The sequence below is a fragment of the Poecilia reticulata genome, chromosome 14 (genome assembly GCF_904066995.2).
Source record: "Poecilia reticulata chromosome 14, P_reticulata-male-v2, whole genome shotgun sequence".
NCBI classification, from domain to species: domain Eukaryota; kingdom Metazoa; phylum Chordata; class Actinopteri; order Cyprinodontiformes; family Poeciliidae; genus Poecilia; species Poecilia reticulata.
In genome coordinates, this window is record NC_088843.1 from 16,832,853 (window position 1) to 16,857,067 (window position 24,215).

General features: G+C 43.8%; 1 protein-coding gene across 10 annotated transcripts in view; it reads left to right on the forward strand.

The window, feature by feature from the left end:
* The first annotated feature begins 283 nt into the window (after positions 1–283).
* spns2 (SPNS lysolipid transporter 2, sphingosine-1-phosphate) overlaps positions 284–24,215 on the forward strand; it is a 78,905-nt gene continuing 54,973 nt past the window's right edge. For 2 of the 10 annotated variants that reach the window (XM_081615140.1, XM_081615143.1), the window contains exons 1-2: positions 291–1,052; positions 2,857–3,487. In XM_081615140.1, the coding sequence (XP_081471266.1) occupies positions 3,256–3,487 (232 nt within the window). In that variant the 5' untranslated portion in view covers positions 291–1,052; positions 2,857–3,255. Of the gene's footprint in view, positions 1,053–2,853; positions 3,488–13,689; positions 13,804–14,900; positions 14,978–24,215 lie in introns of those variants that run through there. The other 8 variants (XM_081615144.1, XM_081615141.1, XM_081615139.1 and 5 more) reach the window with 7 other exon arrangements.

The window sequence follows — 24,215 nt, forward strand, 5'->3', positions numbered from 1 at the left end:
ATGTGTCATTAAGAGTTTCCGTTTTTTTTATTTTTTAAGTTTTAATGTATTTAAAGTTTGACATCCATTCTAAGGAAAAAGATTCTGGATCTAGAAATTATAAACTTATAATATGCTGGATATTGTGCAAAGGTTACATGCTTCCATTTGATTTTTTTTTTTTAAATGAGACTTTGTGTCTTAAATTTAGGTCAAAACAAAACAGAATAATGAAAATGTAACTAAGCTTAGCAGAGAAAAGTAACTTTATTAATTTGTTGAAAATAGCAGCGTCACCAGCTTCAGACGTGCGTGAAAAATTATGTCGTCATTATTTCCAATCCAAAGCATCTCGTGGTCGATGGCCGCTGCATCTGATAAAACTCCCCAAGGCATGGCGTCCATTAACCTGCCTCGGCAGCACAACAGGCTCCAAGAGACACGCGATGATGTGCGTTTCCCTTAACAACGCTTATTGGCAGTAGATCTTACACCCTCGGAAAGCCTTTTTATTTCTCTTTAAACGGCACCACATTTATAAGACAATTGTATTTGTTGTTTGAGCAGCAGAGTATACGTGGGTTGTGTCAATGAAAATCTTGTCAAATCCTCTCCGCCAATTCTAACCAGCTACTTCTGCTGTTGACTCGTGTTTTATGTCGCTTTATTTATTTATTTATTTATTTGGAGCTGGATAATTGAGGTCTGAAACTGGCTGTCAACAATTTATTCATTTAGCAAACGGTGACCTCTTTTGATACACGGAAGAGCCAACATCCCGCCACCTCGTGCCGCACAGCTGTGCGAGTACGTACCCATCATTTGACGCAAGTCGGCTAGCGTGGCTGTGCATCATTCTGGCGCAAACAGCATGCCCAGTCTGATCTCGAAAATGCTCGCGGGTGTTAGGAATTCTTCAAGTAGTTCTACGTCGCATGTCCTGTGCTTTTATTTTGAAGTGCTTCCTTTTATTTTGAAGGAGGTTTGTGCCGCTTCTTTTCTTCTTCTTGACGTTTGTCGGTTGATCTGATTTCCGTTCGCTGTTTCGAGGCGGCGCGGCAGTCGTTGATGATGTGAGTAGTGATGTTAGCTGTGTTACATGAATAGGAGGATGCTAGTTGTCACCTCTGACAGCGCTGCTTAGCTACTGGTGTATTTCTATAGTTTTTCCAGTGTCTGTTTTACTCTTAATGGTTGGGATGTAGTGTTGAAACCATCTTTATATTTAGCTGTTAGTCTTGAGATTTGGGCAGTTAGAGCCAGACTGATTCCAGGTGCTATTCGGCATCCTTCAAATTTAAACAGCACTTTACGAAGGGACTTAATGCTGATGTTTTAGGTCTGTTTACTCACTCGTGTTCAGTTTTATACTTATATTATTGCAGCAGTAAGTTGGAACTCGATTTATTTATTATTTCCGCATTTTCAGAAACCGCTTCGCTGCGTATGCACCGTTGTAAATGACAGTTCTTCAGTAAACCCATTTAAACATCTGATGGCCAGCGTGCTTCCTGACCCAAGCCCTGTAGAGCTCCATATCATCACACTTCCTCCACCAAAAATCAATCATATTTCTTACTAGGGGAGAGAAACAGGCTTTTCAATTTTGTATGAGATTTCTTGCCAAAAAAAAAAAAAAAAGTATGCCAAGCACAAATTTCCTCGCTTCTTCTTGTGCTGTATTTGTTTTGGGTGTTTTTTAATAAGCAAATTAATCAATTTTAGTCAAAAAATGTCAAAAATTTGTAAGAATTACTTAACATTTTTGCTTTTTTAAAATTTTTTATATATATATTTTTTTTTTTACCATTTTCTCTAATGCACAACCCTTTCGAGAACCAAAGACAAATTAAATTCGGCAACAGTATTTGTCCGGCTCCTTTGTTGACTCACTGACCCCGCTGCATTTGTTGATCTGATCACTCTCTGCAGATGCTCTTATCTTTTCTGCAAACAGCTTCGCAATGCGAGCAGTGCAGGAAATCCCACAGGCAACCAGGATATTGAAGTTGATAAGCAGTCCTGATTCCACTATCAAATTGGAAACATTGTGATACCCTGGTTTTAACTCTGGACTCGTAGGCCGATTCCACCCGTGGATGTAGCAGACATAAAAAAAAAAAAGAGAAAAAGTAATAATAATAAAAAAAAAGGGATGTTGAAGGTTTGATTTTAGCTTGAGCATAAATGTGGGATTAGATAACAACATGATGGAGCCTTATTAAGATATATTCTTTGTAAGGTAAAATGTACACGTGGACGTCTGTCCTATAAAATAGGAACACCCAGTCCAGTAATTTCTTTACCTGCTTGTCCACTCCACCGAGACTTTTGGTCCTACCAACTGTGAGCTTTTCAGGGGTGTTTTTCATCAAACTGTAGCTCCCAAAAACCTTATCCCATCTCTTAAAGGGGCAGATCAAATTAGACAAAACACCACCGCTAAGAGATACACTTTCAACTGTCATGATTTATTATTTTTTTACGAACAGAGGTAGACTACTATACTACTAATCAATAAAGGTAGGAGAGGGCCCAAAAAAGGTTTTGGAATGGCCTAATCAGTCATTTCTAAAATGAAATCATAATTTGAAAACTGAATTTTGCAAACTCAGGTTTCTTTGTCTGATAAAAAAAATGCATGAAGAGGCCAGAAACTTATTTATTTCACTATAAATAAGTTCCTGATTTTATGAAACTCTCATTTACTGAGTCGCAGCTCCGTGACATCTGCAGCTACCCCAATTACTCAGCAGCCTGCTAATAAAAGGAACCCTGAATTACCCATTTCTAGCAGATGAGAAAAATGAAATGACTTTCGGGTTGTTTAATACTGCCGAGAAAAACCACACCACTGTCATGCCGATGTCCCAGCAGCATCCCCGGGAATCAGGTGCAACACCATCCGCAGCCAGAACGGGGGAGGAGCTATCAGAGCCAGGTCACACCCCTCCACTACAGCGCTTCACCCGAGAGAGAGAGAGACGGAGAGAGAAACTAAGGAGCGCTCAGCCGTCCGCCACCGTCCACAACCAGAAAAATATGATCCGGACACGATCCTGCGCTTCTCCCATGAAGACAACACCTGATCTCAGCCGAACCCAGTGACCACCGCTCGGCGTTTGCGCTGCCCTGCTTAACTATTTTTTATTATTTTTTATTTTTATTTTTTTTTCCCTCACACCTTCTCTCTCTCTTTCTCTCTCTCTCTCTCTCTCTCACACACACACACACACTCTTTGCGTCTCTCCGGTGGATCTTCCGTGCCAGAAAATCATGTGCGTGGAGAGCAACGGACGCGAGATCGAGGGCTGTAACAGTTCGGAGGAGGTGCGCACGCTGTCGGGCAGCATGAGCCCCGGACTGATGCCCAGCCCGGACCTTCACTCCTGCAAACCGGGCCAGAAATTCCGCGCCGCGCTGCTCCGGTGCCGCACACCGGCTGTCGCTGCGGGAATCCTCAGCGTTGGGAACGTCCTCAATTACATAGACAGATCCACAGTGGCTGGTAAGAGATCTGATTTATTGCTTCTTCTTCTTTTTTTTTTAAAAATTAGACACTTAGTATATGATGTTGAGTTTGCATCAGGTTTCCCTTATGTGAAGGCAGTGGATTTGTTTTTTTCTTCTTTTTTTTAGTTTATTCGCTATAGTGATTGCGCTCTAATTGGTCAGTGAGCGGCTCTCCATGCGCAACCAGCTTCACCTCAGCAGAGACGGGCGGAACAATGGGCCATCCCCTGTTTTGGTGCCTGTCTTGTAGCTGCAGAGTGGCTGATTGAATCAAACAGTTACGCGCCCTCCTTATCGCTCAACAAAACGTCCGAGAGTAAAGATTTGTTTTTGTGACAAACGGGATGTCAGATGATTGGAAATCGATCAATTAAGGCGATCAGCTCTCCGACCGCCCACAATCCCGACTGCATGCTTTCACACCTTTAGGAGCCACTGTGTGTGCGTGTGTGTGTGTGTGTGTGGTGTGTGTGTGTGTGTGTGTGTGGGCTCATATGTCAGATCGCTTTCATCCGCCGGCAACATGACAGTAAATCACGATTCCCCGTTTGTTTCTTTGGAGACCTGAATGATGAATGATGATGTCCTCCTCAAGTTTAGTGGATTTTCTTACTTTTCGTAGACTTCAGAATAAACTTCTCACGACAGACGCATTTCGAATTGTTTGCCCTTGTTGTTATAGTTTGCATCAGATTTCCCACTCACTGCATGGACAGCAATCCGCTGATGTTGTTGGGTTGAATATGAATGCTTGTGATGGGTGAAGCGTGGCGCTGAATGGGTTAAAAATACTGCTGCAGCATTAGTGCATGGCTGTTCTGTGCAAAGGCATGCTCCCCTGGTTAAAGTGCAAGCAGCCCTATTAACTGACTTATTAACCGGAATTGTCTATCCATGGAATTAATTTACCACATTAGACCTTTTTGACATCTTGTCATTACTTACAGCCATAAACGTTGATGTGTTTGTCAAGATTTGACGTGAGAGATACGACGCGGACGTTTAGAAATTCGATTTTTGGTCCGTTTTTCTTCACGAAACAGTTCAAGGCCAGTCAGATTGGCCTGTGAAGGGCTAATTTTCTTGTCTTGCCACAGAGTTTCAATGGAATCGAGGTCTGAACTTTGACTGGGCTACTGTGACACGTGAATATGCTTTGGTGTAACCTCATTTCGTCGTAACTCTGGCTGTATGTTCCAAATCCAGTGTAGCGTGTAATCCTTCTCCCCCCCCCAATAAAAAAACAACAAAACATTCCCACAGCATCATACTGCCACCACCACAGAGGGGACTGTTTAGTCAGTGTTACTTTTCCGGGACTTTGCATCTGGGTGAAAAATCGTGATGTTTTTCTCCCCTGACCAAATACCTCAACATGTTTGTTGTGTCAGGGGCATTGAACTCATTTTCATTTTGGGACTTATTAAAATCCAGAATGTCCACAAAGGTGTGGCAAAATGTATAGGAAAAAGCCCCTTTAACAAACGGTTAAAAATAATATTAAGTAGCTCTCTCTGCATTCAGTCTTTAAAATAAAAATATCAAACATATTTTCACATTGACGTCATTTGCAAGTGTACAGATACAAATGGCTTTGATTTGATTGATAACATTTAAATACAACTGTTATATTGAAGGTTTTGGTTTAGTTTTGTCCTAATTTATTCTTGAATTGTGGTCGGATGGGGGGGGGGGGGGGGGCTCAACAAAAAAAAAAAAAGAAAAAAAGAAAAATCCTTCCAGAGGCCACAAATAGTCAAGTTTGACACTCGTGCTGTAATTGGAGGGTTTCTTCACTGTCGACTCTGGCGGAACCAGGAAACGTCAATCAGACACTCTAGAAAATCTGCACACTTTGGACAGCTGCACGCCATGAGCTCATCATCCCGAAGGCTTCAGGTCCGATCCATCGACCGAACTGCACCTGAGTGAAGCCTCAGGCGTCTGAACGGTCATTTTATCAAGAACGCCGGGAATGCGTGCGCATGCAGTAGCCTGCTGTCTAATCTTAGCATCTCTGGGCACTGCTCAGTCACAGAAAAGAAAAACAAAACCCTCCTCAGTCGAGGAGGATGAGTCAGTGGCCACTCTAAGGGAGCAAATTTGTCCTCCTATTTCCTTTCACCTCCTCACGCTTTGATCAGAGGAAAGCCCTCATTAAGCCCCCAAAGGCAGCCGTCGTTTTCATCATGAACCCGCTTCTGCGGTGGAGGGAAAATCCCCCCCCGGACGTCAGAGGGGACGAGGACGCGATGGGGGGCGAGTGGGAAGAGGGACAGGGGCGTGTCTAGATTTATTTTTCTCAGGAGGGCCAGGCAGTGGCACAAACGGCACAAGGGTGGCGCACTAAAAATGCAATTTCATCTAAATCAGACCTCTGACCCTGCTCCGTTTTTGTTCAGATTTTGTGAAGATGAAGGACGTTGCGCTCATGTCACCTTCAGAGGGTTTTTTTTTTGTGTGTGTCGTATTCTTCAGCAGTTCTTGGTGCGGCGCCACCACAGGCCAACGAGGGGGCGAAGAGATTTTGGATTGTTTGACTCAGTGTATTGTGAAGGCGAACAGCAGCAGCTAAAACTGTAATAAATGTTGCAATTTTGATCCCCAAACGAACCGAGTCGATACTGGACTAGCCTTACATTACAATCAACAGCAGTGGAATAATAAAACTATTTAATTACCCAAACAAAACACATGGATCTATTAGCTACTGTGCAGCAGTGGATTTGTTTGATACAGTGACTCAGGCCACTTGCTAATTTTTCCAGTCACCCAATTAGCCTGTTTGGCTTAGCATAGCTTAACTGCATGCACTTTTTCATCAACATCAAATCAACGTTATCAAACCATTAAAAACCTCTACCAGTGTTGGGCAGAACTGTTTACTTACCTCCTTTTCTTCTTTGTGAAGAGTTTTTTTTCCATAAATAAAAAGTATTAATGGCGGTTCTAAGACAACAAAAGGAGCATTTATGTCATAAAATGCTCATATGATATGAACAAACTGACAGCTCAGTTGGGGGTGACCAGGCAGGGCGGCCAATCACACTTCAAGGGTAGCCGGTTTCCACCCCCCCGCTAGAGGTGGGGTCAAAGGGAGGTGGGGGAGATGATGGATGCAGCAACTTGGCCTTGTGCGGAGAGCAGTGGTGTGGGCCGGCCGTGGGGGTCTCCTCCCCAAACGCCGCCACCTGAACGCTGCTGGGCCGTTTTTTTTGCATTATGTATGGGCAGCATGCGCATCCGGCCAGCAAACACACAGAGCGACTACCGGCAGCCACGTGTGTATCCAACAGCAGCTAATGCACACAAAACATCGTCTGCAGCATTTCCCCCTCCTCCTCGAGCGTTTTTCCTGCAGAGTGAGCCGTGCTGCAGCAGTAATTAGCCCGCTCCAAACGTGCGCACGTGTGTGGCTTCGATTTCTTTTTTTTTTTTTCCCCAATCTGCCTCCTACTACTTGTCCCGCTCTCCGGATGCAGGTACCCAGAGCACCTACCCGTCTCATAGATCTTAATGTCAATTAAACAGGGATGAGTGCACACACACACACACACACTCAAAAACGAAAACTCTCCAGTGCATTTCAAGAGTGGCTGAATGCATGATGGGACGTGTGAGGGGAGGGGCCGGCCGGCTGCTGCTGCAGTGGCAAGCGGACGCTGAATGCTGGCAGAACTGAACCAGAGTGATGCTCCCTCCCACTCCCCCCCCCCGCATCCCCATCATTACAACATCAGCGTCAAAAGGTCTTTGTACCAGCAGCCTTTAGTGTAGTGTGTGGGGATCACTGAAGCATTGTCACAGAGACACTCGGTGACCATTCTGGAGAGCACGGCCATTCTGAGCCACAACAATGATGGGAAAATTGCACCTACCAGTGTTGGGCAGCGACACCATGACTTAGATCTTTAAAGCTGCCGCCCGGTCTTTTCTGTGAACTCGGTTAAACTCAGTGTCAGCTGTACAGCAACACGGCATTTCAGTTTTTTTGTTGTTGTTGTTATTTCTGTTGTAAATTGTTACTTAATCAAGATGAAATCTACCCTTTCCAAAGGAAGCCTTTGGTGACATCATCAAAGGTCGCCAAAAAGGCACAAGGCAACCAGTTTTCCTCTTTATTTGCGTGTTTTCATTCTAATCCCTTCCTCAAATGTGTAACTGTGCTTTGAGGCAAAATGTTTGGGACGTGAGGGAGAATGTTGCGTGAAATTTCTGGTCAAATTTGGCATAATTGCCTCTTGTGATGTCACCGACTCAAATGCAAACAAAGCAGAATTGGGAACCGTTTTAGTTAGCGGCCGTTTAAATAATTACTGTATCAGATCCAGTAGTGGGAATCCAGCTGTGTTTTTTATTGTCAGCGCACATTTTTTTTTTTAGGAAACAAAAACACACAACAGGATTGTGCCTTTAATCCCTCATGACAGAGGTAATGCAACACACACACTGCAGATACCCAGTGATTCAAATACGTCACTCAGCCATGATAGTGGTTTAGGAACCACAAAAGAGCAAAGTCACAATGCCCCTTTTTTTTTTCCCCCTGTCTTTTTTTAAACCAGAGGTTGTTTTGAACTGGTTCTGGATGGATTTACTGCCAATATGCTTTGTGTCAAGACTTTGGGACACACTTTATGAGAGAGGGGAGCAGCAGCTTCAAAACATTGTAATTATTTGAGAGTTAAACTGCCGCTTACCGAGGCCGGGAGATCTCAGCGTGGCGCTAGTGCGGAGAAAAACAAAATCTGCATCGCATTTGATCATAAATTCTGACAAATTACAGATTCCTGCAGAGCATCGTTTGAGCCGCCTACTTCTAACATGACTTACTTTTCTTTTTTCTTTTTCTTTCTTAAATATCTGCCTGCTTGCTGTAATGTAGCGCGGTGAGCTTCGGTCATCAACAGGCTGCGAAGGCTTCAGATTTCCTCACTTTCCACTGGTTGCTGTTGTGGAGTTTGGCATTTACGCAGAGATCTGGTTTTGCTCAGACACACTTACTGTAATGGGCCAAATCCAAGTGTGGACAGCTGCAAAAGAGACCACTGTGGGGTTTCAGGAACAGTGAAGGAGGCCGGGAATGAAAGCCACAAGCTCTGAGTCGGACTTCAGGCTCGGGTCGGACTGAGCGGGTCGGGTCAAACAAGCCCGTGCAGAGGGGAGGCGTCTCACAGCCGTCTGCTATGCAGATGAGGCAGAAACGGGGGACGTCCGAGGTCAATCGCTTCCTTTCTTGCCCCGTTTTCAAAACACGTTGAGGAGAAGACGCGGTCGGAGCGCCGGCTGAGCGGCACCGAGCGTGAGGGATGAGCTACGGTGGCCCGGATGGGTCACCCAACAGAAGCCGCCTCGCCCCACAGCCACTTATATTCCTGTTGTCTAAGAGCTCTGAGGTTTATGTGTGTTTAATTTAATTTGAGGTGGCTTTGAAACCTTAAATCCTGGAGTTGGTCCCTCTAGCAGACAGTCCGGGCTCCTCGACAGCTTATCATAAAGCGGGGATTAGCTGCTTTTTTTTTTTACTTCGGAGAATATGAGGACGCGAGAGGCAGACATGCTGCACTTAAAGTTATTTGCTGCTTAAGTAAATAAGCCCCGATGGGCGTTAAATCTCGCCGCCGCCTCGCCCGCCTGCCGACCCGAGAGGCATTTCGCGGGGTACCGACTGCTGCCTAATCTGTGCTGGCAAGAAATATTGGGGGAGTAGCAGATTAACACTTGTGCTGGCATGTTAAGATGAATTGTTTTCACGTTAGGAATAGTTCGAAAACGCACAGTCACACTCTACGGGACGCCTGAGGGGTCATTGCATGCGAACCTGTGGCGTCTTACCTTTAGACACAGATGAGCCCGCAGTTGTAATCCTCTTAAGACAAGCTCTTTTGTAGTGTACAAAAAACCCCCCAAAAAAATCAGTTATCTATCCTGTCTGACCGGCTAGTCAGATTAATTCCCATTACCTTCGTCCAGTTTAGTTTGTGCCTCCTAATAGTCGGTGTTTACGTCGGCGATATGGTCTAGGAATTTTATTGCGATATTTTGTGGTAATATAGTGATAACAGTGAGTATCGTGATTGAAAAATGTATGTTAATTACTTATTTTTTTAGGTAACTGTATGGCTGTGGGCTGCACAGTGGCGCAGTTGGTAGAGCTGTTGCCTTGCAACAAGAAGGTTCTGGGTTCGATTCCCAGCCTGGGGTCTTTCTGCATGGAGTTTGCATGTTCTCCCTGTGCGTTGCGTGGGTTTTCTCCGGGTACTCCGGTTTCCTCCCACAGTCCAAAAACATGACTGTCAGGTTAATTGGCCTCTCCAAATTGCCCCTAGGTGTGAGTGTGTGTGTGCATGGTTGTGTGTCCTGTGTGTCTCTGTGTTGCCCTGCGACAGACTGGCAACCTGTCCAGGGTGTACCCCGCCTCTCGCCCGAAACGTTGGCTGGAGATGGGCACCAGCACCCCTCCCGACCCCACTGAGGGAAAAAGGGTGCAAGAAAATGGATGGATGGATGGATGGATGTATGGCTGTGACTGAAAATATTGTTGCTGAAAAACATTCTTGTTTGAAATAGGTTTGTTCTGGATGCCACTTCTTTAAAAAAAAGTGTGATTTATATCACTAAGCTGCACACAGTAATGGCAATTTGTCATATTTTGGAATTTACTGGTAATTATTGATGCGTTGGTGGAGTAAGGCATGGAAAAATAAGTAACTAAAATTATATTTTTCTTAATTTAACACCAATAACACTTTTTTTTCCTCTTAAATTTCTTCTTTTTCACAATAGGATTAAGAATACGATAAACGCCGACCGCTAGTCTGTGTTGCAGCATTAACCCACACCACATACCAAACAAAATATTCAGTTTTGTTCTCGACTGATCACACAACTCGGTCGCCCAGCTGGATTTAGACCAGAGTTTAGTTTTGTTTTGAAGCGTTTAAATCTAACAGCTTCACGTCCACATTTTAAGGTTTTAATTTGTTAAAAAAAAATCTTGGTCTATCACATAAGATAGCAAGCAAAAAATACCTGGCAGTTTGTAGGTGTAATGTGACAAAAATGTAGAAAGATTCTTGTGCTTTTCCTGGCTACTGTCTGGTCGCAGACTACGCTGGTTGTAGCAGAGATCCCAGAGCGAGACACGTCCTCTACTTTCAGTTCCACTGAGACCACAGAAGAAGAGAAGTAGGTGTTCGTCGGGGAAATTTGTGAATAAATCAGATCGACTGCGATCCAAAAGTAGATAATGATGTTACTATGCGACACCCCCATTATTTCTTTTTTTGTTTTTTTGTATGTGCCGTTAGAAACGTAACATGTCGGATCCTCTCAGTAACACGAAGCTCTGAATGTAACAGAGGGTTTTTGGAGAAGTGTTGAGAGGTTGGGCCCTGCTGGAGCTGCTTTGGGGGTTTCACCCGTCACTCTTTTCCCCAATTTCACCCTCTCTTGTTTTATAGCGTTCACATTAAAGGCCCTCCGCCCCCGCAAACAACAGCTGAGACATTAAAAAGATGGAGGGGGGGTTCTAGTAATTTACTTTATAAGGTTGCCTTGCCCTTTTTTTTCCCATTTGCAGTTTGGAAAAAAAGAAAGAAAAAAAACTAAACAAATTCTCTTCAGCTATTTTTATTTTTTGCTGTACTTAAGTGCTTATTATTTCACTTTTTTTTTTTTTACCAACAGCAAAAACAATAAAAGGCCACATTTGTTAAAGTGAGACTCTTTAAAACTGACATGACTTCCTACCAGTTGGACCTTTTCCAGACTGGTTTCCCACAGATATCCCACTGATCTCTTTATGTTCGTAACCTAGCGTGCCGCCACTGTGAGAAAACAGTCTGTGTGTTCCTTAGGCTCCGATTTAGCAGACGTCTGTAATAGTAACCGGTGGAATTAGGCAGAACTTCTTCCTGGGCCAGTGGAGACCCTTTCATGTGGCTGCTCCAGATTTTGCCATCAAGCAGAGGCGCTTTCCATCGCAGCAGCTTTTCACCCCGTGACCCACGGCTGCCATAAAAGCAGCGCTTCCTGGCTTCGCCGACGGTCACTTCAAGACCGCCGCCGCTGCTGCTGTCATTACGGCTGCTGTTTCCTCCTTTATGGTCGTCGCAGTTCTGAGGGGCTCTCTGCACGTTACATCGTGTTGAGAGGATCATTTGCGGAACACACAGCAGACTGACTGAGGGGCAAATGAGGCAAAAAGTCCTTTCCAGCACACATACACACACACACAAAAAAGATGCCACTGTTCCTCTTTGGTAATCCAAAAAGTCCCACTGGAGATGTTGACAGAGCTATATTAGCGTGTGCTAACACACCACATACCAACAGCATGGATTCATCTGAGCAACCTCAGTGTTGTTGGTAACCGCAGGGCTTTGCACATGCCGATTTGGTTCCTTGGCTGCTTTTTTAAAGGGATATTAATGCAAGATCACAAACAACCGTACGTGAGCGCGACGCCGCTTCCTCTGTTCACACCACTGCATCCATTTATTTAATAGTATAGGATGATATGCTGCTTTTAGTCTTTCGGTTTTGTAGAAATGTCTCTTCGGCATCAGACTGGCGGCTTTACGGAACGTCGTGGCGCCAGAAGACGGACACAGGCTGCGTACTTTAACCTTTTCTCCACCCAAAAAATGACCGCAGCGCGAGATTATCCCCAATTATCTCTCAAGGAGTGCATTCTCAAACTTTGTCTTAGTTAGGCTGAACTTAAAGCGAACCCATTATGCAAAATTCCACAAGTTGAATGTTTTTGTACTTTCATTTGGATCTCTACTGCTTCTAAAAACAGCCCAAGTACTAAAATAAAAAGAAAACAACACTCGGTCAGTTTTTGGCAAAAAGTTTTCTGGTGTCTGGAAAATGAGCTATTTCAAAAAACTGACTGTTAAGACACCTTCGATGGACACTGTGCTGTCAAAGTGTTTTGTTGTTGACTAAATTCTTGCTGTATGTGCAGGAGGCTCCACTGCTGCTTTTCAAAGATATACAGTTACATAATTGTGAAAAAAAAAAAAAAAAAAAGTACTAACATGTTTAGTATTTAGTATCATAGACCAACCCTAACCTGTTCAAGGAAGCATAATAAGGCAAATGGCTTGAATAAATAAGCTGGAATATTTAAATGGATTTAATGAGCATGTTCATTTTAAGGTATTTCCCTGACAACTGATAAAGGGGAAATTGTCCAGTTTGGCTGATTGGCTTAATGACTGCAGTAAGAGAGCTATGAAAAAGTTGTACTTGTGAGTGTTGATTACAGAACAGTGATTGTTCAACAGAAATCCAGCGTTAGGCAGTAACTCGTTTTATGCCGTGTGGACGAACTGTTCATTATCTTTTAGTTTAAATATTTAGATTTGATGTAGTTTGTACTTCCTTTTTCTGAAGAGTCCACTTGTCAGTGCTTCCTCAAGTCCCCCACTGATCTCTGACATGTGAGGTAAGAGTTAGTCTGATAATCACTGACCTCTCCTTTGTCATGACAGGAGTGTGTGTGAGTGTGTTGATATAAAGAGAGGGAGGATGTGTTTCCTTTACTTTAAAGAGTTTGCTTTAGGATTACAGCGTCCCAGATGATCACAGAGTATACAAAGATCAATCCCTGAGTTTTTTTTCTTCTTCTTCTTTAAATCTCTTTAAATAACGTTGGAGTGACATGACGAGCGGAGGCTGAGGGATTGTCCCAACGCTCATGTCCCAAGTTGACGCTCCATCCCTCCCTTCCTGGGAGGGCTGGAGTGGGTCATTGTCTGCAAAGATTAGAGAGCTTTCCTGGAGAAAATGTCAAAATTGGTCTCTTCGTGCAGACAGGAAGATTGAAGGAAGGAAGCATGGCAGATTTGTTGGACAGTTTGTTGACTTCGACGGGCTTTCCTAAACAAGCACCTACCTCATCCCTTCCTAAAAGATAAGAAAACGTTCTCTCCCTGGATTCCATTGTTAATCAGCACCGCACTGATAATATAAAAGATATGTTTTGGATTGTTGACGTAAGACATTGGAATAAACCACAGTAGAGTGTATGTATATATATATATATATATATATATTTTTTTTTCCTCTACACAGACTTTGTTTTTCTTTCCTCCAGCACCCCTTGACATTCACATCTATTTCAGCACAACAAGAGAACTTCTCTGTGTGGTGAAGGTCAGACTCGGTGCTTCCCCCGAGCCCCGGGGTTCTGCTCAGACTGCTGATATGTGCGATGAAGGAATGGAAATGGCAGACTGCGCAATCCGTGCCTGTATCCATGGGAACCCACATAGCGAATATCGATCAACAGAGCATCAGGTCAGGCTCCGCCCCGTCCCGAGATGAGCTGAAATTGAATTTTTCTGGAAAATCCTCAGGGTTTTTTTTTTCCCCCGTCGAGGATTTGGGCTCTGATGTCGACCCTTCCTTGCAGTTCGAGTCGCGCCCAGCGGCTGTGAAGGCAGACCCACACAGCTCGGAGTAATATTAGCCCTCGGCTCCTGAAGGTTCCGACCGCTGCTGGAATAATATTTTTGAAGTGTGTATTCACAGCGGCTCCTATATTTGAGAAAGCCTTCCGTTCTGGAAGCAAAATTTAATCTTTTCCTCAATTAGAGCCAAAGCTGGAGCTCAGCGGGGAGGGGGGGTGGGGAGGAGCCGTAAATCCTCATATATATCCATCAGTCAAAGCATGAATAATCTCCTGTTTGTTTTTGGGCCTCGCCACATATTTCATCATCAGCTATTGTTTTGACTCGATGCGCCGATGTCTGTCATGCCGTCGGCGGGGTTTTCATTGCCTCGCTTAGCGCACGTCTCGGTTTGGAAGAAGCGGATCTGAATGAGGCCGCTGACCTCTGTCAGAGTCTCAGATCTTCCTGTTAATGGGCCGGGGTCAAAGGTGGGCTCGCACTCTCGCAGATGCACTTAAAGCGCCGGCTCTGTTTTTTTTTTTTTCTGTCTTTTATGAGAAAGTGCTGTCGATTTCAGTCCCCGAGACATTTGAGTTGTCGCAGCAAAGCAAAAAAAAAAAAAAAAAGGCAGGTTGCTATGCGCATACATCCAAAACACCGAAGGAAGCACATGTGTCATCACATTTTAATTGTGGTCGTTGTTGCACCTAATAGATAACTATATAATGGAGGTTTATTTGACAGCAACAACAGAAGAGCAGAAATCCCCTCCCAACGTTTCATGCGTTTAGTTAATCCCACTGACGGACATCTGCTTGCTAATCGTGGATTACCTGAGGGTTGCAGAAGCTATCTGAGTTATTCTTGAGGGAAGATGGTGCGGTATGTGGAGGAAACGTTTGAGAGACACAAAAAGAAAGGGGAAAAAAAAAAGTTACCTTAAGGTGTTTTCCCACGCCAGGAGGAATTTACTTCGTTTACACACCCTATGTTTGCGTTTAGGCAAGACGGAAATGTCAGCGATGGAAAGGAGAGCATCCCTGTCAATAATCACGTAAATCTAAGAAACAACTAATCAGGTGAGACTTCAAAATCATCGTCAGTGTTTAATATACATGAGCCATTCAGAGACATGATCTGTTAAACTACAATAAGCTCTGAGTCACTTCAAGAATAAATACCAAACAAAATATTCCCTTCACCATCTTTCTCTTCATACTTCAAAAATAAATTAATAAAACATTATTTCAAGTTTTTATGTGGATAAATGAGTACAAAACATCATATTACTACTGGTTTAGAAGCAGCTGGACCTTTTTAGCCTCGTTATTCTTCATTTGCGTGGCCAAAGCACGGCAATTATCCCGAGGAGGGAAAAAAAAGACACTTTGTGCCACTCTAAAGCTCAATTGAGCTGAAAATACTAAACATAGTCCATTTTGAGCCTTTTGTGCTTTGCGGGCTCCCGTAGAAGATCCCCAAAAAGACGGGCTCAAGTTGTGGTTAAATCAAGTGGAGGCCAGTTAAATAGTTGAGTCTGGTGTGTTATAAGATACACACAAAGTATTTCGTGTGGAAAGCTGCTATCTTACGCAGCCGTCTAAAACTGTGGGAAAAACACTCCAGCCAGACGCAGCACACAAGAGCTAACGCTAGCAGCGACTCTGAAAGGATGAATGTATTTAGCCGGCTATTATTTAAATAACCGGGTTTATCTGCTTTATTGCAGAGAGAGAAACACTACATAATGACTTTAATCCTCCGCGCTGTTATGTAAAAAGCAGTGGGATTACTGACGAACACACACACGTGCTGACACCGGCTGCGTGCTTGATGCTAGCATGTGCGCGGACATATTTATAGCTGAGCTTGTCCTGATACAGGTTCAAAAACATGCGGAAATAGTTTTGCTTATTGTGTTTTAAAGGACTTATTAATGAAATTTAGGAATAACAGATGGCTATATGGGTCAGATTATCATCTTATTCAGGTTTTAGGGTTTGTTTTGCAAATGCTAGCATTGCTTCTCCCTCAAACTGGCCTATACTCAAGTATTCTTCCAATATAAGCTAATAAATATGCCTGTGGAGGTTTGCAGTTCAGTTTATTTGCCTCTAAACTGAATTTAAATCCCATTTTCTGGGCGCTGATGCAAGCTTGACCGCCTTGCCGCTTCTCTGATGTGTCGATCCGCCCGCCATTTGGTGCTTCTTTCTCTCTATCCAATGATTATCTCTGGTTAATGTGTCCAGGTCTCAGGAATCCTCCCTAAATAACTCTCCTACAGGTCCAGGTCGGGTTCAGGTGCCGCTCAGTATTTATTCCTGGGAGACACCGGTGCGAACGAGCGAAGCTCATGGTTATGCCGCCGCAATCAGACAGTCCCATCACATCTGAAACACCTTTGCTTCGCTTCACCGCATCTCTATCCAAAACATCTAATGCATTATCTCATCCGAACAAGCCGGGCTATAACACCCTGGATGTATTATTGATGAGCTATAGGTTTGGTCTGCTTTGCAGCGAATCCACAACAGTGCTATCAAATATTCAGCACGGATTGGCAGGGACTAATGCAAGCTTTTGATTAGTGATGGAAAATTAGCTGGACGAAAGAAAAGGGCTATTAATTGAAGCGGTAAGGCTGGTAAAGCTAGAGGCCTGCAAATCGATTTAGCTTAATGAGTTCTTACAAAAGGTCAGGACAATGGTTCGGTTGCTGAAATATCCGCTCATCTTTTGAAGAGGTTTTCAGGTAAATAGATTATGATTTAAAGTGGAGTTTTTTTCTTTTTCCTGTAGGCCTAGATTTCATCAATGAATTTGCGGAATGAAAAATGACTCGAAATGTGCACTGCTAATAACAAATCAATTTATGATGAGATTTAGCTGGAGGAACACGGAGCAGTGTGTTTTATACCCCAAGAATCAACACGTTCAGGACTTATGACAGCTGAAACGGCCTGGAGCTAGAAAAATATTGATCATTGTGTGTTAATGCGTTGATGCGTGTCTGGTCTTGTTCCTCTGGCTTCCATGGCATTTGTTTCATGTATACTTTATTTCCTCCTCTTCTTGAAGACATGTAAACATGTAGAAATCGAGAACAACCAGAATGTGCAGCAACGTCCACCCTCAGGCAACGAGCCTGCTAGATGCACCTTTAGTCATCAAAACAGGCACTTGGATGCAAAACGCACTAGGCGTGGACTGATATCAGTCTGGTTTGACTTTATCAAAGTATTTGCACACTTTGCTTTTGTCCTGCTGTTTCGAGTTGAAATGTAACAGTGTTATATTTGGAGTTCACACTAGGCAACTAGAGATATGTCTAAGCAGTTGAATTTTTTTCCCGTGTAATTAAAAGGGGGCTGTATTTTTTAAAAATCGACATGTTATAATGATATTCCCTCAACAAAAACATACCTGGACTTGATTCTCTGATGCGTGTTTGAGAAATCCTTTACGTCTCCCGTGGCAACCATTCAGCTGTGCAAAACGCCTGGTTGGACCTAGCCTTGGGCCCACCTTCAAGCATCTGAGGAACCATTAACTCACCCCACTCCGCTCCTTCAGACTAGCCAGCAGGAATTAGCAAAGACTTGGTGAAACTGCGCATCATTCTGAGCTCATTGTAGGAGCTTCATCTCAGTGCAACGTTGGTAAAAACACTGTTAATAGAGGAGCGACGTTGTGATGACTCCCTGAAGGCGGATATTCAGAAAGAGACAGAGTTCTTAAAGCAACAGAGGCCCAGTCTCAAGGCGTGAAACTGCAAAGTCAAATTTCCTTTTTACAACAGCTGAAGTTAACATAGTCACTTGATCGTGCTATAAAATAGAACCATGCATCTGGAAAACACATAATACTGCCTCCTTAAGGGGAAACGTGTGCTTCTTTAAGCCAGTTGAGCAGCAGTGTGCAGCAAGAGGTGACAGAGGAGTAAACTCTTAGTTTTTCTGGCACTTTCTCCAACACCTCATGAAAAGGAGAAGAACATTCTGATGCAAAACTATATACACCTTGGCTGCTGATACGGTTGCTCAGCAACTGGCGATCAGCTGGGCACCTTTCATCTAAATAATGCAGCAGCTTTGTTTTCCAGTCTCGGGACACGCTCCCTTCCCAGCATGTCCCGAGACTCGTCCCCACCAGACAGAGGGGGAATCCATCCTCTTGCATGAACTCTGAAGCCCTCCCATGCGGACAGCTGCGTTTCCCAGACATCTGCAGCACGTTTCCTTTCTGTGTGGCAGGCGAAGGAAGCGGAATGGAAAAACTGCTCCCTCCGCCCACTGTGTAGCCACATGGCAAAGGGAGGAGAGCAGTCGGTCAGGAGCCCGCCGGCCGCGGTCGGGCATATTTGTGGTCGGCTTTCTCCTCCACTTCAGTCTGAAGCTCGGGCCTGCCTCCTGCCTCTGCTTGCTCCTTCTCAGGCGCTCGAATCGCTTCCCCACCAAAAAAAAAAAATGTCCGGGATTACAATCAGAAAGGCAGTGCTTTCTCCTCACTCATTATGTTTCCCCTGCCGACTTCCCTGCCTCTCTCCCTGCCTGCCAGACTCTATTTATACTGACGGGGGCGACTCACGAAAAAGGGAGCACCCCGTTTTCTAGCAGGAGAGGATTTGGCCCACATCAGCAGTAGCGGTTCACCGCTGTTCGGCACTCTCTGGCCAGAATGAATGACTTCCATCCATTGGCTTGTGAAACCAGGGGAAAGGGGGAACAATCAGACATATATACCAAACAATGGAAACAAAAAAAAAAAAAAAAAAAGCTTTGAAGGAAACAAACCCAGCCCTGATGTAGCTGCTGACTGCTATTCACTACGTCCTTTCAGGGTCTCTCTCTCTTGAACTGGATTCTCCTCTTCCTCTTAGCCTAGTTTCTCTGAACAGAAATAGACGTAATAGAAGCTGCAGATCCCAACAGGTCTCTGTTGGGGGGGGGGTGGAAATGAAACCTGCCCTCTCACCAGCTTCTGGAGGGCCTGTCTGCGTGTCGGTCTGGGTTGGCTGTGTTTGTTGTCTCATGCCTTCATTTGGATTTATTTCGCCGCCACCACCACCCCGACAGTAAATCAACAGTTTGGGTCGCAGTCACAAAAAGTACTATTCATATCTCCGAATGATCAGCGACCATTCATTTGCTCTGAATGTGCCATTTGTGGCACGGGCAACGCGCGAGCTGCGATTTGAGTCATTTCTTCTCCAGCTCTGCCGCTCATAAAGGCAGACTTTATGAGCGCGAGCCGCCCGGCCTCCTTTCTGTTTTTAACTGCGACGTGCCGCTGCTGCTGCTGCTGCGCGCGCCCGTAGGTACGCACGCTAATGCTCCGGCTCGCGCGCGCACCAATCGTTTCGTGAAAGAGGGCTTTAAGTGTTACAGGAGACGTAAACCTGGCTGACGTCACAAACATAGGTCAATGGGAGCAGTTTAAACGCGTCGTCAATAGTCCCCCCCCCACCCAATCTTTAGTCTGAGCCGGTGGAGTGGGAGGCATGTGAGGGGAAGGGAGTGGCCTGCCGCTGGGCGCTGAGCACCTTGAATGAAGGTAGCAACAGCAGCAGCAGCAGCAGGTGTTTGCGTGAGCCGTCTGGAAGAGCCGCATTCCTCGGATGTTTCCCTTCTTTCGGCGTCGCGGCTCAGATGCTCACTGGTGTTTCTCAGTTACAGTTCACTGCGAAGCTATTTCGTAGCCTTTGAGCTTTTTTTTTATTTTTTATTTTTCCACACTTTGTCATGTTACAGTCAGAAACCTCAAGGCATTTTAGGAAGCTGGTGCATTTATGTCTTACGAGTAAAATGTGGACAGTGTGACCTGCGTTGTAAACACAAACGAACGCAGCGGACAGCAGGTCAGGGAGAAAGATGTGGTTTAAAGCAGGGTTAGGTTATAAAACAATACACCATCTCACAGAGATCCATCATCAGATAATAGGATGAGATGGCACAACTGCAAAGAGCTCAGGCACGGCAATCTGTTGTAAACTTATTATGCGCTTCCAAGGGCGTAGGAACGAGTCTGTCATTGGGGGGGACGCATATCAGAAACCTGACAGATCAGTAAATAGCTTGAGCAGAAATGTCATAAACTATTGTGCCATCAACACGTCAGTAATGCGTTACTCTAATCTGACCCTTGTTTCAGTAACAAGTATTCTAACACAGTACTATTTACAATCCAATAATCAGACTAAAGTTATGCAAAACATAATCACCGTCATTCCAGGATGAACACTCACTTTATCATCTGCCTCACAACTAGCAAGCTAAATACTCTGGTAGCACAGACAGGCTACCAGATTCTGATATATTTTATTGGTCAAAAGACATTTGATTATTGGTCAAAATGCATTGATATAAATTGACTGGTAATTGAACTGGTTCTACCTCTTTCTAAAACCAAAGTAGAAAACAGCTCATAAAATAGGACTCAGAAGTTTTAACCTCAATACAGCAGTTTGACTAACAAAAATAAAATCTTAAAAACAAGTTTTGTTCTTCTTGAACAACTCTCTACGTCAGTGCAACAGTTTGATCTACAAAATAAATAAAAATTATACTTTTCACATCTAACAGACACCTTAACTCCTCACTGTTAACTCAGTCTCACTTTCCAGCCCTGCATTCAGTAACTTACCAAACATGAGCCATAAAAACACTGAAGCAAAAAGCCTCTGACTCTCTGCAGCCTGATGTTCCTGCATGGATTCATGGATTTACAACAGACACTACAGTAATGTACAGTGTCAGAATGTGAGCTAAATATAAAAAGTATGTTTTTATCATACAGAATGAGAATTTAAACAACTTCATTTTCAGATGTTTACATTATTATACATCTCAACTCTAATTACTGTGTAGCAAAAATGTTCACAAATTTATTTTTAAACCTCTCCTCATGCACTTTTCTTATTGTCTCCTAACCATTACCCTTATAGTGTGGAAATAATGAAAAAAATATTGAAACGTTGAAAGAAATCAACCTGACATCAGTCTTCACCCGTTGTCCTTTCTGGTTTTATTGTAATTAATGTAATTTTTCTATTTTCACACTTTTTTATTTAACCTTTATTTCACCAGGATACAAAAACTCATTTGACTTCGGTGCAACAAATTGCAGTAAATGTGCCGCTAACAGAGTATCCACTAAATCGGTGCTGAATGCAAATCCACACCACACTTTTCAGATCTTTGAATGGAAGACAATTAGAAAACCTTTCACTTTACAATTATGTGCAACTTTGTATAGTTTTGCCAAATATGTTCTAAAAATACACAGAGGTTGCTGTATGCAATGTGACAAAATGGAACAAAATCTAAAAGGGATAAATACTCTTACAAGGTGAGATATGAGATGTTTGGTGGAAATACCTCGTTTTTTTTTTTTCATCGCTGTCTGAGATTTTCTCTGTCTGTTTTTTTTGCACATCAACTGTTCTAGAAAAAAAAAAAAAAAAAACTGCCTTCCTTTCTCTTGACCTTTATCTCCTTCAGCTCACATACACCATCGTCATGGCAACTGCAGCGGTACTGCTGGGCTTCAACAAAGGTTGAAAATGTTGCACATCAAACTCAGTTCTAATAAACTCAGTTTGAATATTTAAAAAAAAAAAAGAAAAAAAAACTGCCTTCCTTTCTCTTGACCTTTATCTCCTTCAGCTCACATACACCATCGTCATGGCAACTGCAGCGGTACTGCTGGGCTTCAACAAAGGTTGAAGCAGCGAATAAAGATCAAGATCCGCTGAAAGGCTGTAAGGGCGGATCGGGGCAGGAGGATCGTCAGGAGAACCGGCTGAATGCGAAGCAGTGGAAACGCTGCAGACGTGCAGCGTTGAGATGCTGCACTCAGTCTCTGCTGCTTCTCTGAAATCCCCCACAGATTAACTCACTTCACTGCACGGCTCGTTGCACTTGAAACTCATGCAACACACAGGACGGCTTTGATCTGTCTTCCATCTCTGTTTTTATCGGGGGGGTTTTTTATCAATTGCTCAACAGTTACTCTCACGGTTTTTGTCCTTCTCATGTTAACGGCCGCCGCTCTTTTGGGGTTGAGGTGGTTTAGTGGTTGTAGCCGCTCTGCTCAGTTTCAGTCAACAATTCCAGATCTGCACTCGGTGTCTTGTTTAGGAACACGCCGCCTGCTGTGTTGACTCTGCTGTGTGTTATTTTTTTTGAGTAATTGCCTGGTAATTGTGCTGTAAGAACTAGCCGGGTGTGGCTCAGACGAACGCACACCGTGTCCAGGAGGGACGCTCCACCATCTGGTGTAGGAATCCTCATCACAGCAGATGTATGAGAGTGTGTGTGTGTGTGTGTGTGTGTGTCTGTAGCAGTAGTAGGGCGGGGAGGTGGGCTAACAGTCAAGGCTAATTACTGTACAGCTGCAGTTTTACACATTCGCTGCTGTTTGACAGGGTGGACAGAGTCCCTGTTGCAGCTACTGTGTCTGCAGGGAGTGTGTCGGTGAAGCCATGCAGACATTTGTCAGTAAAATACTGGGTAGCTGGTATCTTTTTAGTAATTTTTACCCCAGCTTTAATGTGTTTATTGTTTCATCAAGGCATTCTTTTTGCAGTCGCATCATAACATCAGGAATCATGAGCGAAGTACTTGGTCACACATGTTGGGGATTGCCCTCACGTTTGCCAAAAAACATGTTTTATTTGTTGCTTGTAATGGCTCGACTGTTCTTGTGGGTTTTCCAGCATAAGAACGGTGCTGGAAAACCCACATGTGCGTTTCATTAGAATGTTATCGAAAGTTTGTGTACTTCAGTAAGTAGATTCACTGAGCGCACTGTATTGGATACTCGACTTCACTTGAATTCATATTAATTCGTCTTTAGAACGGTGCAGTTTTTCCTAAAAACTAACTCTTCAGGAAGCATTAAAAGTCACATTTAACTCCTTCTGGGTCATTACGCCTCGTCTTTTCAGCAGACGCCACACCTCAGAAACAGCGAAGTTGCCGTCAGATTAGCAGCGAATGACGTGTTCCACTGAAACCCGAAACGATGAGCAAACTTAAGGCGAGCTATCGCGAAAGACAAACAACAGAAAGATTTTCTTACTGTAAACCTGAAATGTGCTTCCTGCACCGTAGGAATGTGAAGCCGGTGGTCTGACTCAGATCACTGGTATGTGCACCTGCAACCTGCTTTCCACCGCCTCCCTCCGTTGTCAGGTTGGCAGGTTGTAGTCGGCTGACTTTCCGTTCCTGTTGATAAAGTGGACCCTTTCTCGCTCTTTGCCCCTCTCCTGAGATAATGAAGGACAGAAAGTCTTTCCAGAGATCCAGGTGGACTGCAGCTACCGGGGTTTGCTTGGTGATGGTGTGTGCACAGGAGAGAAGCTTTTCAGCGTGTTATTTATATATTTTTTTTCATCCATTTTCATGAGCCGTGTTGCAATCCCAAAGCCGTTGCACTGCCAGGCACATCACTCTTTGTTTGGACTGCTGGAATGTACAACTTAGATAGTGCTCTCGCTTGCTTATTATCCTGATAAAAAAAAAAAAAAAAAAAAAATATATATATATATATATATATATATATATATATATATATAAAACTTTCAAGCTGGTACTCTCATGAGGAGCAACATTTGTTTGACTTGCTGCTTCTTGTTTACTGACGCTTTAAATTTCATGGTGGCCATAAAGGAATCTTCTCTAGCTCTGATCTTATCTCCTTCCTGATTGGGATCTTCAGATGTTTATGACGTGTTAAAAAAAACTTTATGAGATTCTTTTTTGTCCCCCCTCATGGCTGTAATCAACACAAACAAGTCGTAATGCTGTGATGTGCAGATATTCGGCACTTTTCATCTGCATCCTGCCCCGAGAGTTTGCCAAGCGCGGGGTGCCGGTCGCTTCATTAAAACATTGGTGCGGATTTTTTTTTTTTGAATCTTGGGTTACAGTAAAAGGACTAAAATGTCTTCAAAGGCCTCGATGGTTTCTGTCATGCCAGTGTGATGTTTAATTACTTCTGCATGTTTGTGTGCCACCAGATCCACGAACTGCATGCAGTCTGTTTCACGGTCATCAAATGAAATTGAAAACATTTTAGAAAACTTGTCCTGCTCTCCTGAGTTGTTTACATGAGTCAGAGAGAGTTTAATGATGTAGAAAGTGTGTGTGTGTGCGCATGTGTGTGTGTGTGTGTGCGCGTGTGCGTGCGCGTGTGCGTGTGTGTTGGGAGACTTTATGGCAGAAAAAGTGGTTTAGCAGTTCAAAACGTTCAAATGTAACAGCTTGTATGTTTAGAGCTTTTTACTAAAAGGGGAAACGTTGGATATGCACA